Source organism: Chenopodium album, chromosome 24 (genome assembly GCF_948465745.1).
Source record: "Chenopodium album chromosome 24, dcCheAlbu1.1, whole genome shotgun sequence".
NCBI classification, from domain to species: Eukaryota; Viridiplantae; Streptophyta; class Magnoliopsida; order Caryophyllales; family Amaranthaceae; genus Chenopodium; species Chenopodium album.
This window is the reverse complement of record NC_137857.1, coordinates 8,364,183-8,383,095: the sequence shown is the minus strand read 5'-3', so window position 1 is coordinate 8,383,095 and position 18,913 is coordinate 8,364,183. Positions and strand designations below refer to the sequence as shown.

The 18,913-nt window shown below is 36.6% G+C and overlaps 2 protein-coding genes and 1 pseudogene across 3 annotated transcripts; 2 read left to right on the top strand and 1 right to left on the bottom strand.

Moving 5' to 3' along the window:
- The first annotated feature begins 5,300 nt into the window (after positions 1-5,300).
- Positions 5,301-9,705, top strand: LOC145611935 (mechanosensitive ion channel protein 10-like; annotated as a pseudogene). The gene is made up of 7 exons (XR_014106494.1): positions 5,301-5,564; positions 5,667-7,320; positions 7,410-7,533; positions 7,735-8,028; positions 8,117-8,315; positions 8,474-8,791; positions 9,343-9,705. The product of XR_014106494.1 is annotated as a mechanosensitive ion channel protein 10-like (transcript).
- A 947-nt stretch (positions 9,706-10,652) lies between these two features.
- On the top strand, positions 10,653-13,215 carry LOC145610506 (mechanosensitive ion channel protein 10-like). The gene is made up of 5 exons (XM_081665832.1): positions 10,653-11,854; positions 11,970-12,093; positions 12,207-12,500; positions 12,589-12,791; positions 12,951-13,215. Exons 1-5 carry the CDS (start codon positions 10,653-10,655, stop codon positions 13,213-13,215), a joined length of 2,088 nt encoding a protein of 695 aa, XP_081521958.1.
- Positions 13,216-14,167: 952 nt separating this feature from the next.
- Positions 14,168-17,786, bottom strand: LOC145611628 (replication protein A 70 kDa DNA-binding subunit A-like). The gene is made up of 2 exons (XM_081666971.1): positions 17,305-17,786; positions 14,168-16,083 (listed from the first exon to the last, which is right to left on the bottom strand). The coding sequence occupies exons 1-2, from the start codon at positions 17,562-17,564 to the stop codon at positions 14,475-14,477; spliced, it is 1,869 nt and encodes a 622-aa protein (XP_081523097.1). The 5' UTR covers positions 17,565-17,786; the 3' UTR covers positions 14,168-14,474.
- Between the last annotated feature and the right edge of the window lie 1,127 nt (positions 17,787-18,913).

Sequence of the window (18,913 nt, the reverse complement as noted above, 5' to 3'; positions counted from 1 at the left end):
CAAAGCAGCATAAAAACGTTTCCTAGCCTTAGAAGCATTCATAAACAAGAGAAGCTCATGAGCTACCAGAGCGTTATCAGAAATCAGACGACCCGGAACAAAAGCATTTTGAAATCTGGAAACAAGAGAAGGAAGGACCTCCCGAAGTCGACTAGTAATGCATTTGGCGATGCATTTATACAGAACATTGCATAACCCAATCGACCGAAACTGAGACACCCACTCTGGCTGAGAAATTTTAGGAAGAAGAACCAAGAAAGTTCTATTCCAATCCTTCAACATATACCCATGAGCAAAAAAGTACTGCACCGCCGAAACCACAAAGTGTCCCGTGTCCTCCCAGTGAGTCTTGAAAAACGCTGAGGTAAAGCCATCAGGCCCCGGGGATTTGTCATTTGCAATATGAAACATTGCTGACTTGATCTCAACAGCCGAGAAAGGAGCCATTAACAAATCCTTTTGAGACGAAGACAACGACGGAAGGTCAAGATTGTCCCAGGAAAAAGGAGAAGCAGTCCCTGCCGGAGACACAGGAGTATACAAATCAGAGTAAAAAGCCTGAATAAGAGAACGAAGACTATCAGGATTTGACACCCAATTTCCAGCTTCATTCTTGAGACTGACTATCAAATTACGGCGACGTCTAGCCTGAACAACCGAAAATAGAAGACGGGAGTGAGATTCCCCAATTGCATCCCATTTAACTTTAGCACGCTGCTTCCAGTAAAGAAAAGCAGCAGTGGCCTCCGCAATCCGTTCTTCCCTGGTATTAAGAAAAAGAACACGTGCCACCAAATGTCTGTTTCTTCTTCAGGTTGTTCCTCTTCATCCTCACTTTCAGAATCTCCCCACGCAGCTATCATAGCCTTCCTAATGTCTGTTTTGTTGAAAGGAGTTTTGTTGTAGTTGCTCTTAACTTGTTCCTTTGCCTTCCCTTTACCTTTCTCTGTTTCCCAAAGTGGACACTCACGTATGAAGTGTTCTAGTGATCCACATTTGTGACAACCAGAGTCAGCCTTTGAAGTAGAGGGTTTCTTGGTGAAGTTCCTTAACCTGTTGTTTCTGTTGAACATTCTTTTGAACCTTCTCACCAGCATAGCAGCCTCTTCTTCATCGACTTCAGAGTCTTCTTGATCTCCAGCTTTGAGAGCCAAGCCTTTTCCTCGGTTTCCTTCACTGTTGCTTGTTCCTAGGTGCAACTCATGAGTCATGAGGGAACCAGCAAGTTGCTCAATGTTGAACTTTGTGAAGTCCTTTGTTTCTTGTAAGGTTGTTACCTTGGCTCTCCATCTCTCATCTTGAGGGAGGCTTCTTAGAACTTTTCTGACCTGCTCATCAATAGGGATTTTCTTTCCAAGAGAAACAAGCTCATTAATAATGTTAGTAAATCTAGTTAACATTTCCTGAATTGATTCTTTTGGTTGCATTTGACCGTTCATATTTTGACATAAGCAAGTCAATTTTAGAGCGTTTCACTTCGTTAGTTCCTTCATGAGTTACTTGAAGTAAATCCCAAATTTCTTTAGCATTTTTACAACCCATAACACGACTGTGTTCATGGGGTCCAAGACCACAATGAAGTAATTTAACAGCAAGTGCATTAATTTCCATTTTTTCAAAATCTTCCTTATCAAACTCAGACATAGGTTTAGGTACTACCTCATTTTCACTGTTGGTTTTGGTAATTTCAAAATCACCAACTTCGATAACTCTCCAAACCTGGTAGTTGTCAGCTTTGATAAAGATCTCCATCTTGTTCTTCCAATAGGTGTAGAATTTCCCATTGAACATAGGAGGACGCTGCGTAGAGTAACCTTCTTCCAGTTTCTCGTGATTGTTCATCTTGATTCCAGGAACTTAACTCGTCAGGGTTTCCTGATTTCTTCGAGGAACCAGCTCTGATACCAATTGTTGACTCGAATGAACAATACAAGAGGGGGGGTGAATTGTATTGTGGAGGAACTAAGGTAATTTTTGCGGAATTCTCAATGAAACTTAAACAAAAACTTTAAAGTGCAAGAGAGATTTTACGTGGAAAACTTCTTGGCCCTAATCAAGAAGAAAAACCACGACCACAAGGGATTTTAAACTCAATTCTTAATAATAATAGGGCAAACAACCTATTACAAATTAAGACTCTAAACTCAAGTTCCTCTACAAACTTAAGTTCCCCCTCAACTGATCCCTCAATCAGTTGAGCTCTCAAATCTCTCTCTTTCTCCTTGCTTCACTCAAAGCAATCTAAACACTCTAGAGTTTACCCAAACTCTACCCCAATACAACTCGAATTAAAACTCTAAGATGCTAAGTACAAAGACACTCAAGGACTTAAGTGGACTTTTGACTCTTTTCGAAAAGCTTAGAAGATTGTAATGCTCAAGTGTACATCTCAAAACAGAAAACTAATCCTATTTATACAAGAGAAAATCAGTTGAAGAACCTACGATTGCCTTAACTCCCACTACACCACAACTTCCAACTTCCATAAAATTAGGAAGTGTAGTTTCGTGGATGCTTGGGCAGCAAGCTGAAGCACACTACAAGGAAGTGGTTTACTGCTTCCTTTATTTTCTCAACCTCTTTGACTCAGTAAAGAGACGTTTTCAAAATCAGTTTTACCAAGTCAGATTTTCCAAAATATTAGGATAAAATTAAAACAGAAAATCTTTAAATAAATAGGATAGTTTTAAAAGATAATTTTCCGAAAATAAAATAGAATCTTTTTAAACAAAGGAAAATAAAATCTTTATAAACTGAAATTAAATCCACTTAAAATCCTATCAATTATCAAAGTACTTAACATATATACAAGAAGCCTAAAATAAACAATAAAGAAACAATAGACTCCTTGGAACTCAGTGAAGCTTCGACTCTGGAGCTTCAGTTCCTCACTCAAGGAACTTGGCTTCTGATTGTCTTCTATGCTCATCCAAAGCTCTTCCTTTGACCTTGTTCCATGCTCCATTCTGACTCTAGAACTTCGTTGCATATAAAACCTGTCAACACATCAAAGCTAATAGACAAAAGTTAAAGCCCTTATGGGTTTGCTTAGGTTCCTTGAGTCATCATCAAAACTTAAGATCAACACTCAATCTAATCATTTCCCATAAACCCTGAATCTTCATCTCTCTTTCAACCATGCCTGGCTCAGAAATTCAGAAGGTTTGCTTAATTGTTTATTTGTTTTCGAATATTATTTGTAATACAAAATCTTGTCATTTTATTTTATCAGCAGTTCCATGTTGATTTCTTTGAGTAGTATACTGCTCCTTGAGTTCTTGATATTCATTAGATATGAATTCTTGATATTCATTTTTAGTTATAATTCCTTCATTATACTCCATTCTATCCTAGTCTAGATATGATTTGTTCTTTTTGTGAGTTGAAAGTTCATAACTTAGAGTTTCCAAAAATTGATTTGAGAATATATGATAATAACCCCAATTTTTGATTTGATATGGGTTGAATTTAATTATTTTGATCAATGCAGTTATCCGTAGTTGACAGAATGACTTGCATTCTGTTATGTTTACTGTACTATTTATTCAATTTCCAGAGGATTATAATTGTTTTTGGTAATATTGTTTTTTATTACAGTTTTTGTTACTTGGTATTGTATACAGAAACCCATGTCCGAAGTGGGTACGTATCCAAATGTCCAACTTGGCTATTTTGTGAAAATTTTCCGTGAATTCGGCACCTAAGGTGAACTAAGGGGTCTAAGTAACATGGTTTCCATCAAAAGTAAGCATAATTTGGAATAAATGTTTGTAGCAATGAGTATGACAGGCATAGTGTGTACTTTGATTATCTTTACTAGAACGAACGTTCAGTTACCAAAACGAGCTATGTTACTCGGACTAGGCTAGAACAGTCAAACACGACTATCTTATGAAAAGTTTACTTAAGCTTTATACTCGTGTCCACGTGTCAAGTTTGGTGAAACGAAGATTTGGAGCGATATACAAAGTAATAATAAAAAAAAAGTGTAGAAACTGTATTTAGGTTACCCTCAATAAGTTATTGAGAAATCACAAAACTTATGCACTTATGCTGCCAAGCATTTACTTGGGACTTGGGAAGTTTCAAGTCTTAGGAATCTGTTTTAAAAATAAACTCTTAGAAACTGTGACTTCATATATGAACTAATTCTTTTATAGTAGATGAAATGAGGCCATTGTTTGATTGCCTCTTATGATGATATTATCGGAAGTAGATGAGTTTCAATGACCTTCAATTGAAAGACGTTATGAATTTATTACGGAGTACGGAGTAACTTTTTTTGAGGAACGTGATTTATGTATGCCTCAAGTCATCTCTGCTTCTGGCTAGAACTGTTCATATCTTAAAGGCATTACTAAGGGCCTGTTCTCATTGACTGAACTCAGCTGAACTGAACTGAACTGAACTGAACTCAGCTGAACTGAACTGAACTGAAATGAATATTTTATAAGAGAAGGAAATTAGGAACTGAACTGGACTGAACTGAACTGAACTGAACAGAACTCAGCTGAACTGAACTGAACTGAACTGAACTGAATTTCAACGTAAGAGAACAGGCCCTAAGTAGCTTGATGTCATGCATTCATGCAGTTAAGCTTTACAAAGTTGTATATATCAATTTATGCCAATCTTTGGAATCTTCCAATGATGTGAATTTCTATATTGTTATCTATGTTTGTATGACCAATTTCTTAATGACTATTTGATATTTGTATGACCAATTACACTTCCAAGGTATGAAACCTTATTGTCTCCTTGAACCTAAACCGAAAGGTGTTTGTGGGATGTGCCTTGTGCTCAACCCGTATGCCTTGTTCTGGCTAGATTTGACCCACGGTCGAGCCCACTAACCACGTATCATGCCTTGTGGTCTAGTCACGGTCCAACTGTCCAAGCACATGTTTTATGTGTCATGTTATGCTTGCATGTCTTAAACAAAGTTCTTTAGTGTGTTATGTCGAGTTGGGTCATGTTGTGCTTTTCTGAAAAATTGTGGCACACAGCCCAATATGTACAGTAACATGACATTGTGTACCTACCCCGAGCCTATGCCATGCAACCAGTGCCAGCTATTTTTGCAACTTCATGAAGACTTGGAGAGGGATATTATAGGAAGTAATGATCCACATAATGATGAAATGGTGATAGCTACACTTAGCTGGACATTATTTAGCCACCCAGAAGAGTAGGTGTTGTTGTTTGTTGACTAATTAAATAGAAGGGGGTTGAAAAACATAATTATATAATATAATCATATGAATTTGAATTTGATAACTGAAGTACAAAATTCTATCACACGTTCCATGAGCTTACTAAATTAATACTTTGGTAGTTTATTTCTGACGTATTAGCATTTTAGCCAATGTCCACTAGTTCCCAGTAGTCTGTACATACCCACCGCCATTTTCATATTTTTTAAAATATTGCCCAAATTATATCATATAGTTGCTGCTCAAGATTTTTTCTTATCATTTGTGCAACTTGATTTCATACCCAGAAAAAATTTTGTTAGAAAAACCATGTTCCTTCAAATTGGGAAGTAAGTCAGTAACAACTTTCAGGTTAGTCAAAGTTGCACTTATATAACATTTAATTTATGTAAGTTAATTGATTACTTGTTAATAATTGCAAAAAAGTTCTAATATTAGAATGTTGTTTGTCAGGTGATATTGGGAATGATTGAATGAGCAGAATTGGTTATTCTTGGAGGTTTGTAATTTACTGATTTTCTGTTTATTCCTAGTAAAGAAAACATGTATTTGGGTTATTGTTTACATTAGTGATTACCTCATTTGAGCTTGTAAGTGGTCTGAACTCTCTCGTATTGATGGGTGCGGCCCATGCGTTAGGCTTCATGGGATCTTACCAGATTGGTGATTGACTTTTTCTTTGGGTTGTTAATTTGTTACATTAGTTGTTGTCTGAATTTCTTTGAAAGAGCGTCTGTTTTTTTCTGGGTAATATTTGGTTCTGAGTAGCTGTTACAATGGAGGGTAGTAGTTATCAAGATAAAACTGATGTTGTAGTATCTATAGTTGCTGCTGGAGTAGCAGCAGATAGCACTAAGTCGCTAGACCAAAGCACTATGTTGTCTGACCAAGGAAAAAACTTTATGTTTTCCCCAATGTCTCCTGAAATTACAAAGATAAGCCCCATGTCAACTCCCCGAAGACCTCCTAAGGTTCCGAATGAGCTCTTGAGAAAGCGCAGTTCTCTAGCTAGGTCAAAAACTAAATCAAGATTAGTTGAGCCACCTTATCCTAGTAATGAAGCTTTGGTTGATGAAACCACTTATTTAGTGGGTCCAAAAACACCTGTCAGAACGCCTAAGGGGTCTCCTAGAGTTAGTGTAGGAACTCCAGCAGGCATTCCAAAATCACCTTTTTCAGTCTTAGGAAATGAGGAAGAGGAGGATGAGGATGTTTACAAATCCATTGACCTTCAATTGAATCAAAAATCTCGTAAGAGATTGAAGTTTTTTGCTTTATTGGAGTGGATAGTGTTTATTAGCTTGATGGGTTTGTTAATAGCTAGCTTGACTATCAACCAATTAAAAGGTACCGTGTTGTGGAGTTTAAGACTTTGGAAATGGTGTGTTTTTGTCATAGTAATATTTTGTGGTCGATTGGTAACAGGATGGTTCATGAACATTCTTGTATACTTAGTGGAACAAAAACTCTTGCTTAAGAAGAAAGTTCTGTATTTTGTATATGGACTAAAGAAAAGTTTACGAGTATTCCTCTGGTTGAGTTTTGTTCTTCTAGCATGGATTTTGTTGTTTACACATGGGACCAACAGATCAAGGAAGACCAAGAAAGTATTACATTATATTACTATGGCAATTGCTGGGTTTTTAGTTGGGGCTGGAATATGGCTGCTGAAAACTGTACTGATTAAACTTTTAGCACTGTCTTTCCATGTCAAGAGATTTTTCGATCGAATTCAAGAGTCCTTGTTTGATCAGTATGTTCTTCAAACACTTTCTGGGCCTCCATGCATGGAGATGGCACAAAGTTTGACCAGATCAAGAACTAGTGGTCAGTTAAGTTTAGAACGAATGACAAAAAGTGCAGGTATAAAAGAAGAAGTTATCAATGTAGAGAAGCTTCACAAAATAAACCAAGAAAAAGTTTCTGCATGGACCATGAAAGGGTTGATTGATGTCATAAGGAGAACAAAGCTGTCTACTATATCTAATACCCTTGATTACAATGAAGATGATGAGATGGGTGAGCAAAATAAAGAGATAACAAGTGAATGGGAAGCAAAAGTTTCTGCTCTTAAGATCTTCAAAAATGTTGCTAAACCTGGTCACAAGTAAGATAATGCACCTTTGGTCAATTCTCCTCTTTATCTCTGAACTCACTCTATAATTATTACTAACTCTTTATCATTTTGTGGATTAGGTATATTGATGAGGAAGATCTGTTACGATTTATGAAAATGGATGAAGTGAACCAAGTATTTCCTTTATTTGAGGGAGCTGTTGAAACAGCAAGGATCAGGAAGGCAGCTTTAAAGAAATGGGTGGTAAAATACTGATTCTGATATGTTTGATTTTTTAAAAGAAATCTTTAATACACGGCTGCAAAGGTGTTGAATACCACCAAAAATTATTATAGATACAATACAAAAGTCCTAAATTCAGAGTATTAATTTCTAATAGCATGTTACTGTGCTTACTTTGAGTTTGTATTGTACACATGGTTCTTACAAATTTATTGGTTGCAGGTTAATTCTTACTTGGAGCGTAAATCACTTGCTCATTCATTAAATGATACAAAAACCGCTGTAGAGGAGTTGAACAGAATAGCTTCAGGCGTGGTGGTGATTATTATGATTATTGTGTGGAATCTTATGATGGGAATTTTGGACACCAAAATACTTGTCTTTATCTCATCTCAGCTGCTACTTGTGGCATTTGTGTTTGGGAATTCTGTCAAGACTGTTTTCGAAGCAATCATATTTGTTTTTATAATGCATCCGTTTGATGTGGGTGACCGTTGTGTGATTGATGGTGTTCAGGTAAACTGAAAATGCCTATAACATACTTGTTTGGATTCTGCTGCTTGATCTCATTCATTTGCACTAAACAGTTGAACTTTTTTGGCAGATGGTTGTTGAAGAGATGAACATCTTGACCACAATATTCTTAAGATATGATAATGAGAAGATTACCTATCCAAATTCTGTTTTGGCAACCAAACCTATCAGCAACTTCTATCGGAGCCCAGAGATGGGTGACTCAGTCGAATTTGCAATTGACTTCTCACAGTAGATACCATTGCTGCTCTAAAGACTAGAATAAAATCGTAAGCTGTCTGCACTTTCTTGCATTGGAAAAAGGGGAGAAACTCCCAATAAATTGTAATTCATGGCATCTATACTTAACCTTTAGTAATTTCCCCTTTTTACTCATATTTTTGGTTTTGAGGTTGTGCTTACTCTAACATACTTTTATTGGGCTCAGGTATATAGAGAGCAAACCTGAATACTGGCGAATAGGCCATAGTGTACAACTGAAAGAGATTGTGGACATGAACAAGATTAAGATGGTTCTTTATGTCAACCACACTATTAACTTTCAGAACATTGGGGAGAAGGGAATCAGAAGATCTGATCTTGTCCTGGAGCTGAAGAAAATTTTCGAGGAGTTGAGAATCATATATCGTCTTCTGCCACAGGATGTGCATGTTACACATGTAGGGGGGCCGGCAGCATCTCCTTCTTTTTCCCATTGCTGACCAAGTTTTCAACTGCAACTCTGCAAGATGATTTCAATCTCTTGGTATGTATAGTTCTTGCCTTTAACATGTTCTGCACCATAAGATAACGAACACCCTTTTTAAATGTCTGAAAAAAGTTATTAAAAATTATGACAGTTTGAAAATTAATTTCAGATAGAGGGAGTATACTCAGTAATTGCAACAAATATGGAGAATAGGAATTTAACATTGTGCTAGAAGTGGAATGGGTATAAGAGCTTATAGAGAGCAGAATGTTGTGGCCTGTGCCGAAAGGCTGCAGGCTGTATATTACTATATTAGCGTCTGAGATAGGACCCCGTTTCTTTGTGAGGGAAGCAAGAGTATTTTTGCATATGAATATGAAGTTCCGACAAAGCAAATTATGCTTTGAGGGAAAGAGTTTGTATATACCAATTCCTTACTATTCATATCCCGTCTTAAAAATATGTTTTCAATTGCTGTAGTCAGAAACTCTGAACATTTCTCTGTTCTACATTTTCAGCAAGCCTCAAGGTTCAAGTATACTTTTGTTGTTACAGACTTCTTTTCCCTGCTTACGTCTATGTCTAATTGATTAGCCTTTCTTGTGTAGGTCTTTTGGCAGGCTCAGCGGTGGACTAAGTATAATTGTCTACAGAGAAGGTTACATACGATTTTTTGAAGATACACCGGCCCATGAGCAAGTGGTAGCATATCTGAATCCTGAAGAAATGTACAGTTATGATGAAATTTATGTTCCAAATGTTATACTACATACTATTGCCCAACTAGCCTTCTAAGTTATATGTTGTTGGACAAAATTTTCCTCTAAAACGGGAATAGTTTGTAATTTAGGCGTCCTGCAACTATGCATTGTTGTACTTTACATAACCATTTTTTCAAAGAAATGTTTTATGAACTCTTCAATGTAATTTCCTTCAAAAAAGAAATTCAATGTAATCGTTGCGTGTCTTGTACTTAAGTTATGATGCATAAACTATTAATACAAAATTGTCTTTTTAAAAGGATTTAGTAGTAGAAATTCTATGGTAGACTCTATAAAGTAGTGCAATGGTTTTAAAATATGTAGTAAAAGTACAAATTTTAGGCGTCATACTACATACATTCATAAAGAGAATTGAATATTTTTTTTGTAATTTAAGCCACAATTACCTTCCTACCTGCTACTTATACTATTAAACACACCACCCGCCAAATTGAGATTATTTAAAAATTACACAATTTATTGACTTCTTCAGTCAATGCAGATAGTTAGTTGCTTTAACAAAGTTGTACTGTAAATTGCAATCCAATCCCATATAATGTTTGTTGGGAGTACGGAACTGCAACTACAAATCGAGAATTTCGAGGTCTGACATCTATCTGTCTGCTTATCTACTAGCTAAAAGGTAACTTCTGTCTTTTGTGCTTAATATTTCCTGTAACGTTTATGTATTAGATGTATGTGGAATATTGCATGATTGAAATTATCTTGTTTCTTAAAGCTTATTTGGGTTTGTGTTAGTTATATCATAACATTTTGGCTGATGAGTAGGAGGCTAGGAGTAAGGTTGTGTACATCTCGAACTCCTGGTATAAAACCAACCAAAGTTATACAGCTTATACTCCGTAATAGATAATAGATTATACTATTATAGTAGTTTGAATTTCTGTAAAGTGTCCTCGTGTTTTTGTAGGGATAAGGTTGTGTACATCTAATCCAGTTTCTTGTGGAATCTTCATCCATTGTTGCTGTTGGTGCTGGTGATGGCAGTGGCACTTATGAATGAGCTTCTATGAAAGCAGCTCCCCTCGATGTTGTAGGCTTGTAGTATCCGTGCTTGCTAAGAAAGTAGTATCCGAAGTAAAGGGAAGTGACTGGCAGAGTTGCCAAAGCAGGGGAATTATCCCTCAAATACTGAAATGTATCCTGAAGTTACAATAGAAAATCCCATGTTTGAACCTGTACTTCCAAATGAACGTACCAGAAGACGTGCTGCTTTAGCTAGGTCAGCTTACGCAAATTCTAAATCAAGGTTTTTTGAGCCACCATATCCTGGTGATGAAGCTTTGGCTGATCAAAGCGCTTATATGGTGGGTTCAAACAAACCTTATACAAATCCGGCACAGGTTTATCCTAGAGTTAGTATGGCTATTCCAAATAATACTTCGGGTTTCCAAAGCTCACCATTAAATAACCATGGAAAAGATGAAGAAAATAATGAGGAGGTGTACAAATCCATTGACAAGCAAGGGAATCACCAATTTCGTAGGAGGTTGAAATCTTTTGTTTTCGTGGAGTTGGTTGTATTTCTTTGCTTGATGTGTTTGCTAATTGCTAGTTTAATAGACTACAATTTGCAAAATACCACAGTATGGAGTTTAGAGCTTTGGAAGTGGTGTGTTCTCTTTACAATGATATTTAGTGGTCGATTGATAGCAAAGTACTTCATCAATGTGATTGTGTACTTGGTGGAACGAAAACTTCTTTTTAAGAAGAAAATTCCCTATTATGCCAATGGATTGAAGAGAGGTGTACGAGTTTTTCTTTGGCTGAGCTCAGTTCTTCTCGCGTGGATTTTGTTGTTCATTCGTGGGAGCAACAGGTCAAGGGAAGCCACCATAGTATTACACTATATTACTAAAGCTATAGCCGGGTGTCTATTTGGGGCAGTAATATGGCTAGTGAAGACTACATTAATCAAGACTTTAGCTTTATCTTTCCATGTCAAGAGGTTCTTTGATCGAATTCAAAAATCATTATTTCATCAGTATGTGCTTCAAATGCTTTCTGGTCCTCCGCTCATGGAGAAGGCTGCAAGAGTAGCCAGACCGAGGAATTTAAGTCAGCTGAGTTTAGAACGAAGGACAAATAATAAAGGGATAACAGAAGAGGTTATTAATGTGGAGAAGCTTCAACAACTAAACCAACATAATGTATCTGCATGGACCATGAAAAGATTGATCAAACTCGTAAGGAGAACAAAGCTGTCTATTAGTTCCGGTTTCCTTGACTTGGGTGAAGTTGATGGCATAGGTGAGCTAAGCAAAGAGATCAAGAGTGAATGGCGAGCAAAAGCTGCTGCTTCCAAAATCTTCAACAATGTTGCAAAACCTGGTTATGAGTAAGATTATTCACCTTATGGCAATATTCCTCGGTTTTTGAATATAATCATATATTACCTTAGTAAAGTCACTCCAAATAATTTCTGTAAATGTTTTATCATATTGTGTGACTAGGTTTATTGAAGAGGAAGATTTCTTGCGTTTTATCAAAATTGGTGAATTAAACCAAGTACTTCCTTTGTTGGATGGATATATTGAAACTGGAAAGATCAAGGAGTCGGCCTTAGAGAAATGGGTGGTAAGTCTCTGAATTTGGAGAACATATAGTTAATTTTGCCCTTCTGTCCAACAAAAAGTCTGCTATACGAAGCTGTAAAGGTTTTATTCTTACATAGTATTTTCCGGTTGCAGGTTACTGCTTACATGGAGCGCAAATCACTTGCTCATTCATTAGATGATACTAAAACAGCTGTGGATGAATTGAATATTTTAGCTTCAAGTGTGGTGTTGATTGTTATAGCTATTGTGTGGACTCTTGTGATGGGATTTTTGACCACCAAAATACTTGTGCTTGTTATAAGTCAGCTCTTGCTCGCAACATTTATATTTGGCAATGCTTTCAAGACTGTGTTTGAGGCAATCATATTTGTATTTGTAATGCATCCATTTGATGTAGGTGACCGTTGTGTGATTGATGGTGTTCAGGTAAATATAGATATGCATAATATTTCATCATGTTACATTCTGAAGCTAGATTTCTTTCATTTGTTAATCAGTTGATGTTTTCTGACAGATGGTTGTCGAACAGATGAACATTTTGAACACAATCTTCTTGAGATATGATAATGAAAAAATATCCTATCCAAATACTGTTTTAGCAACCAAACCAATCAGCAATTTCTATCGGAGCCCAGAAATGAATGACTCAGTGGAGTTTGCAATTAACTTCTCCACTACAGTCGAGGCCATTGCTGCTCTGAAAGATAGAATTAAGTCGTAAGTTGTCAGAACTTTTTGCACAGGACTGATACACACTCACATTACACTGAAGCCATGTTGCAACTATATTAAACACTTTCTGTAATTTTTTATTTTTGCTTGTGTCTTTGCCATTGAGATCACTGCTCATTTCAGCATACTTTCGTGGTTGATCAGGTATATAGAAAGTAAACCACAGCACTGGAGACCATGTCATAGCGTGCAGTTGATCGACATTGTGGACATGAACAAGATTAAGATGGCTCTTTTTGTAACCCACACTATTAACTTCCAGAACATTGCAGAGAAAAACAGCAGAGCTTCTGATCTCGTTCTGGAATTGAAAAAAACTTTTGAGGAATTAGGAATGACATATCATCTTCTGCCTCAGGATGTTCGTGTAACATATATTGGGTCGCCTGCATCTGCTTCCAATGCCTAGATGGCTAAATCTGATTATACAAGTTTAATGGTTTTCTTGCATTCAACAGTGCCCTCATTCTGCTGATGATTCTACAGGCTGTGCACTGTAAGACATTATATACTTGGAACTATGCATGCTGATTCTCCACTGTTTCCTATGGCGGACTGATATATTTGTTTCTTGCAGGTTTTCTCTCAGGTTTAACGGTGCACAATCAAGTGTGACTTTCTGTACAAAAGGGTTAAATATGATTGTTTGAAGCTTCCTTCTTATCACTCAAGAATAAGTGTAAAAATTTGTGCTGCAAATAGTGCAAATGTATTACAAAATATTTGTTGCATGTTTATTTAGATGCTGAGTATTTTGAAATCCAATTTCGTGGTGAGCTTTTAGCCTCTATGTATTTTCTCCATTTCCTCCTCAGTTTACTATGCTTGAGACAGCTTGATTAGCTTTGAAGTCCAGGCCGAGCTTATAATGCCTCAGCTCCTTGGTTTGTACTTCGTAGTTTGTATTATTGCTTGAGATTTACTTAACAGATTTTCAATTTTAAAAGGAAATTTGACCATCTGTTACAGAGTATTATAAATTTCCTGAAATCATCTATGTATTTACGAAGAAAGAATTACTATGTCAAGCCAAAGCTTTGGCCACAGCAAGAGAGCACAGTCCGAACACAGTGAATCTTGATTTAATTGCTAAGCTAAGACTGGCCATTCACGCGAATAATCCCAGCATATAATGTCGTAGAAAAAGAAGAAAGGGTTAGATCAGGAATACATAAAAAGTTTGTAATATACTAGTATCCCAATAGTAATACTCTTAGTACAGATAGCAAAAACATATCATATCAACAGACTAACACAGACAAATCATATCAGCAATTAAGCTGAATAGAAATTTTCTGTCAACTGACTAACACAAACAAATCATTTCAGCAAAATAGAACTTTCTGTGCAGTGAATCGGTTAGAAATCACGATGATCCCATTCATTTTTGCTTTGATAAATGAGTAAAGAGAGGGTACAGGGGAAAAAAAGATGTACCAAACATCTACAAGCATACATATATATGTTTGTAGTTACATTCTCACTATATCCACAATTAACCAACAAAAATTTGAAGTAGATCTTCCCTATTACACTAGTGCACCTGTTTCTTACAACTAGATGCTGGCAAGTTTGAATCTGCTTATATAACATCTAATACCTAACAGAATCGAATCAGCAGTAGCAAATCGCCTCACTTTTCACTAGATCTCATTGACAACTTGATATTCATCGTCTGCGGTGCTTCATGATCATATCAATCAAAAACCTGCTTTCAGCTGCAAAGTCCACTCTATCAGCTCTAATTACTGTTGTTTTCACTCTCTGCTCTTCACCATAAGTTTCCTCTTTTATCTTAAGCTTGAAAAGGAATGGAACAAAGATCTTACTGCGAATAGCCTCAGCAAAACTTTCATCCTGCTCTTCAGATTTTAAAGTGTACAGCTCTTTAGCAGAGCAGCCTAAGATTTCTTCCCCGGCTTCTTGAAAAGCAGTTACCCAGGTTACTCCTGAATGATCCTGTATTTGTGCTTGTAGCAAATAGCGATAATCACACTCCTCAAATTCTTGATTGCATCGATCACATACCCATCTTGTGTTTCCCGACTTTGTGACTTTCTTATTGCACTGTCTATCACCAATCATCAATGGACAGGCTGTGTAACAAAAGTTATCTGTTTTGATAAATGATAATGTTGCCTTCACAGTAACCCAGTCCGGCTTTTCTGACCTTCCAAGACCCTCATCCTTGATCTGTAATATGGTTTTGCGTACCTCATTCTTTCCTCCAAGAGGCATAACATCTCTAGAGATAGACTGTGCAGCACAATCCTTTCCCCCTCGATGAAACCACTCATTCAAACTGTGAGCTTCAGGAATATCGGGGTTAATAAAAAGCTGGGTTGAAGAAATTGTACCAACAGATTTTCCGCTGAAGTCATTGACCTTTGCAGCCTTCACAGCTAAGACGGGAAAGTACCCAGAATCAACCAATTCTTGCAGCTCCTGACCTTCTCGGTTGCAGAAGTCTCCCCATAGGGTTAGTTCAACGCTTCTGCCTGACATGTCTTTCAAATTTAAATTTCTTCTCTGTGTTTCCATCCCATTCTTCCTCATAATGGGGACTGAAGGATTAACTGATATTACAACACCAATAATGTCTATAATGGAATTGTTTTCTGCACCCTCAATTTCGCTGATAGGTCGGAAGTTGAACTGTTGTTTGGGTATGGAAACATCTTCATCTGGGCAAAGATCAACAGTAGAAGTTGCTTCCAGAAAAATCTCCCACTCATTCTTCAAATGATTGAAGTTCTTCTGTGCAGGTTTTAAGGTACCCTTTGAGATCATATAAACCTTCCCAACCTCAATAACATCATAAAAGCGGTCAACAACAGCATTAAAGCATGTAACACGAATCTCACCGCCGTCTGAATCAAGGAGATCAAAGGAAAACACCTTCCCATCACCTTTAGCATTGTTATACCGGCGAAGATCTCCTTTAGCTGTGACTCTTGCTTTAATAGCCCAACGCCCCTGATAAGGATTTAATGCAGCAATTGGTAGTATACGTGCTGGTGCCTCATTCTTCACAACAGGGCCATGATTTTTATAATTAGGGGGTGGCTGGTATGCAGGCTGAATAGTCGGTCTGAAATTTTGCGCATTGTTACTGTTACTTAGTGTGGCCATGTTTGCATTGCTTCCTCTGACAGGATTAGCAACATTATTAGGCAATGAATTTCCAACAGAAGAATCGGCTCCAGAGGGCATAATTGGATTCCCTATTATATCACAATCAGGTATAATAGTTTCCATGTTCAGGACAACAATAATCCTGCAGAAATTATGGCCCAAATAAGTTCTCACCCAACATGAAGTATGCACAAGTATTTTAAATCACAGTTGATTAAATTTTCAAGGATGCCAGTAAAGTGTTCAAACTTAAATCATATAAAATCGCTACATAAGCAAACAGCAAAGAAAAGAATGCCACTATTTTATTTAGGTCTGCATAGAAGTATCAGAAATCTAAGACAACATCAAGCATGCAATGAGTATTGTAAATCACAGTGAATTAAATTGTCAAGGATGCCAGTAAAGTGTTCAAACTTCAATCCCTACTCATGTTCTTCTGCTAAAATCGCTACATAAGCCAACAGCAATAAAATGAATGCCACTATATTCTTTAAGTCTGCCTAAAAGTACCAGAAATTTCGTGTAATATTAACATTATGTGTGATATACAAAAATTACTCTGATTCAACTATATACACAAGCTCAACCCATAAAACTCCATAACTACTTAATGAAATGCCCAAGTATACTTATGAAGTTTATGCATTTCCGTAACATTTAATTCCGAAACCTGAACTGACTTTCTCTATGAGCCTACATAGGAATAATACCCAACAAACTGCCTCCTACAAGTTGCAAAACATCACATCATAATCACTTATTGACCTGTGTTATTCTCCTCCGCAAGCATTTTGCACACTAATGTCAGGACATCAGATTACACAATGATAATATGAATCATTTGCCTGTACAAAAGACAGAAATACACTCTTCCCTCCACATCTCCATCTCCCTCTCTCGATTTCTCTTGTTCTCAAAGAGAGAAAGACACCAATCAAAACATATTTTCATCTTATCTTTCAACCACAGTTCCGACTCAATATCACCAATGTATCACAAACAACACCTCCACACCTCAGTACATCGTATCTCATTACCTCTCCATACACAAACAATTACTCCACTCTTCTCTAACAATCCGGTCGAAACAATAATCACATACCAAAATCCTTCTGCTCCAAATCTCCAAAATTCGACATCAAAATACACAAATTCCAGAACTATACCTCAATGCTAACCAGAATTACAACTCAAATGCCAATTTCAGTTCAATTACACCAAAATAACATCAAATTATGCACAATCACATCATTTTCACACAGAATTTCTCCTGCTCTTTCCAAATCAAACAAAATCACTACTAACAACAATTGAAATACAACAAAACCAAAATTTCTAAGAAAATTAATCAAAAACATACTTGCGATTTTGAACGGCGCTACAAATGTACTCAATCAATTGAATGACGGAACCTTTACGAACATCACCAGACTTAACACGACCGTTAAGCTGAGTCGCAAGCATCGCCTGTTGAGTCGAAACGGAGTCGGATAAGAGAAAACGGAACCGTTCCTGGTTAGAGCCAATAGGCTTGATGTCCAACACCTGAACCAGTGGTTTGGAGTTGATATCGCCATCCATTATTGCTGAAAGCGAATTTTTCGTCAGATTAATCGGCATTATTACGACGCTTTGATTTGAATTTTTGGTGATGTTGTAGGAATTTTCAGATGAAGAGAAAGAGGAATTGTTGGAGGAATTGATGAATGTGATTTGATAAATAATTATGAAGGTGAATTGATGAATAATATGAGATTTCTGGAGAAATTGGGAGAATTGAAGAAGGATGAACGTTAATGGTGAGGAGAGGTTAGGGTTTTGAAATGGCGGGTGAATGTTGAAAAATTGGAAAGAGAACCGACTAAAGCATTGATTCTTGTATTGGAAGTTTTTAAATTAAGACGTGCAGACGTAAGCACGTAACTCGTGAACTTGTGAAATGTGAATGTTGACAAACTTGTATTTTATTTTTTCCCATTCGACAACAGTCAATTAAGGCTTTGTTTGGCATTGCTGCGGTATTCTGTTTTTTGGTTTTTTGTTTTCAAATCATATAATATATACTCCGCATTATATAATGATTCAAAAATTAGTCAAACTTATCAAAATCATGTTAATTTTGAAAACTGACAACAGAAAAGTGGAAACACCTTTTTTCTTGTTTTTAGTTTTTTGTTTTCAAAAATACTGAAAACTGAAAACAAAAAACAATGCCAAACAAGCCTTACAGTTATGAGTTTTTTTTTTTTAACTAATAAAAAAATATCACTTCATTATTTTTCAAATTGAAATGTAGTTTTGAGTAATTTGAAATTAACAATTAAAGCTTGTTTGTGTTGTATTGAAGGAAGGAAATCCATACAATTAGAGCAAAATGCAAGAGGAAGGCAAAACTGTGGCTTTCCCATGCCTTGTCGGGCGCAAGAGTACTCGGATTGGTAGAAGGCAAAAGTGTTCCTTCTCCTCCATGCCATGGTAGACCGGGCGAAGCATGCCTTATAGGGCAGCCTTTTCATTTCTTCTTCCTTGTAACTCCCCACTTAACTCCCTTGTTTATAAGGTTGTTAACTCACCTTATTGTTTGATTAAGGTTTGTCTCTTTGGATTTTTCAACTCTTGATTATCCTATCCTTCATTATATATTTCATTATTGAAGAAATCAATTTACAGGATTACATCAAACACATTAAGCTAGACACATTCCTCTTTTGGGCATAAGTTTATATGACTCCACCTCTCACCTAAAAGTGTCTAAATGAGAGTGGTGTGTAACTTTAAAGAACGTACCGGCGATAAATGTGCACCCCCAATTGCGCCGGAATTCGTTTTCAAAGTTTGTGATGAATTGTCACGCCACACCATCTTCCTTCGATCAAACAAACACATTATTCATTATATTTTGTAGCCTTTGAAACACTTTTTTACCAACAATTTTGAATTTACTTTCAATAGCTACACAATGGGTATTA

Coding starts and splice junctions, on each gene's coding strand:
- LOC145610506 (XM_081665832.1), top strand. CDS start 10,653: ATGTATCCTGAAGTTACAATAGAAAATCCCATGTTTGAACCTGTACTT. Junction 12,094..12,206: donor CGGCCTTAGAGAAATGGGTG/GTAAGTCTCTGA, acceptor TTCCGGTTGCAG/GTTACTGCTTACATGGAGCG. Junction 12,501..12,588: donor GTGTGATTGATGGTGTTCAG/GTAAATATAGAT, acceptor GTTTTCTGACAG/ATGGTTGTCGAACAGATGAA.
- LOC145611628 (XM_081666971.1), bottom strand. CDS start 17,564: ATGCCGATTAATCTGACGAAAAATTCGCTTTCAGCAATAATGGATGGC. Junction 16,084..17,304: donor AGCGCCGTTCAAAATCGCAA/GTATGTTTTTGA, acceptor TAATTTCTGCAG/GATTATTGTTGTCCTGAACA.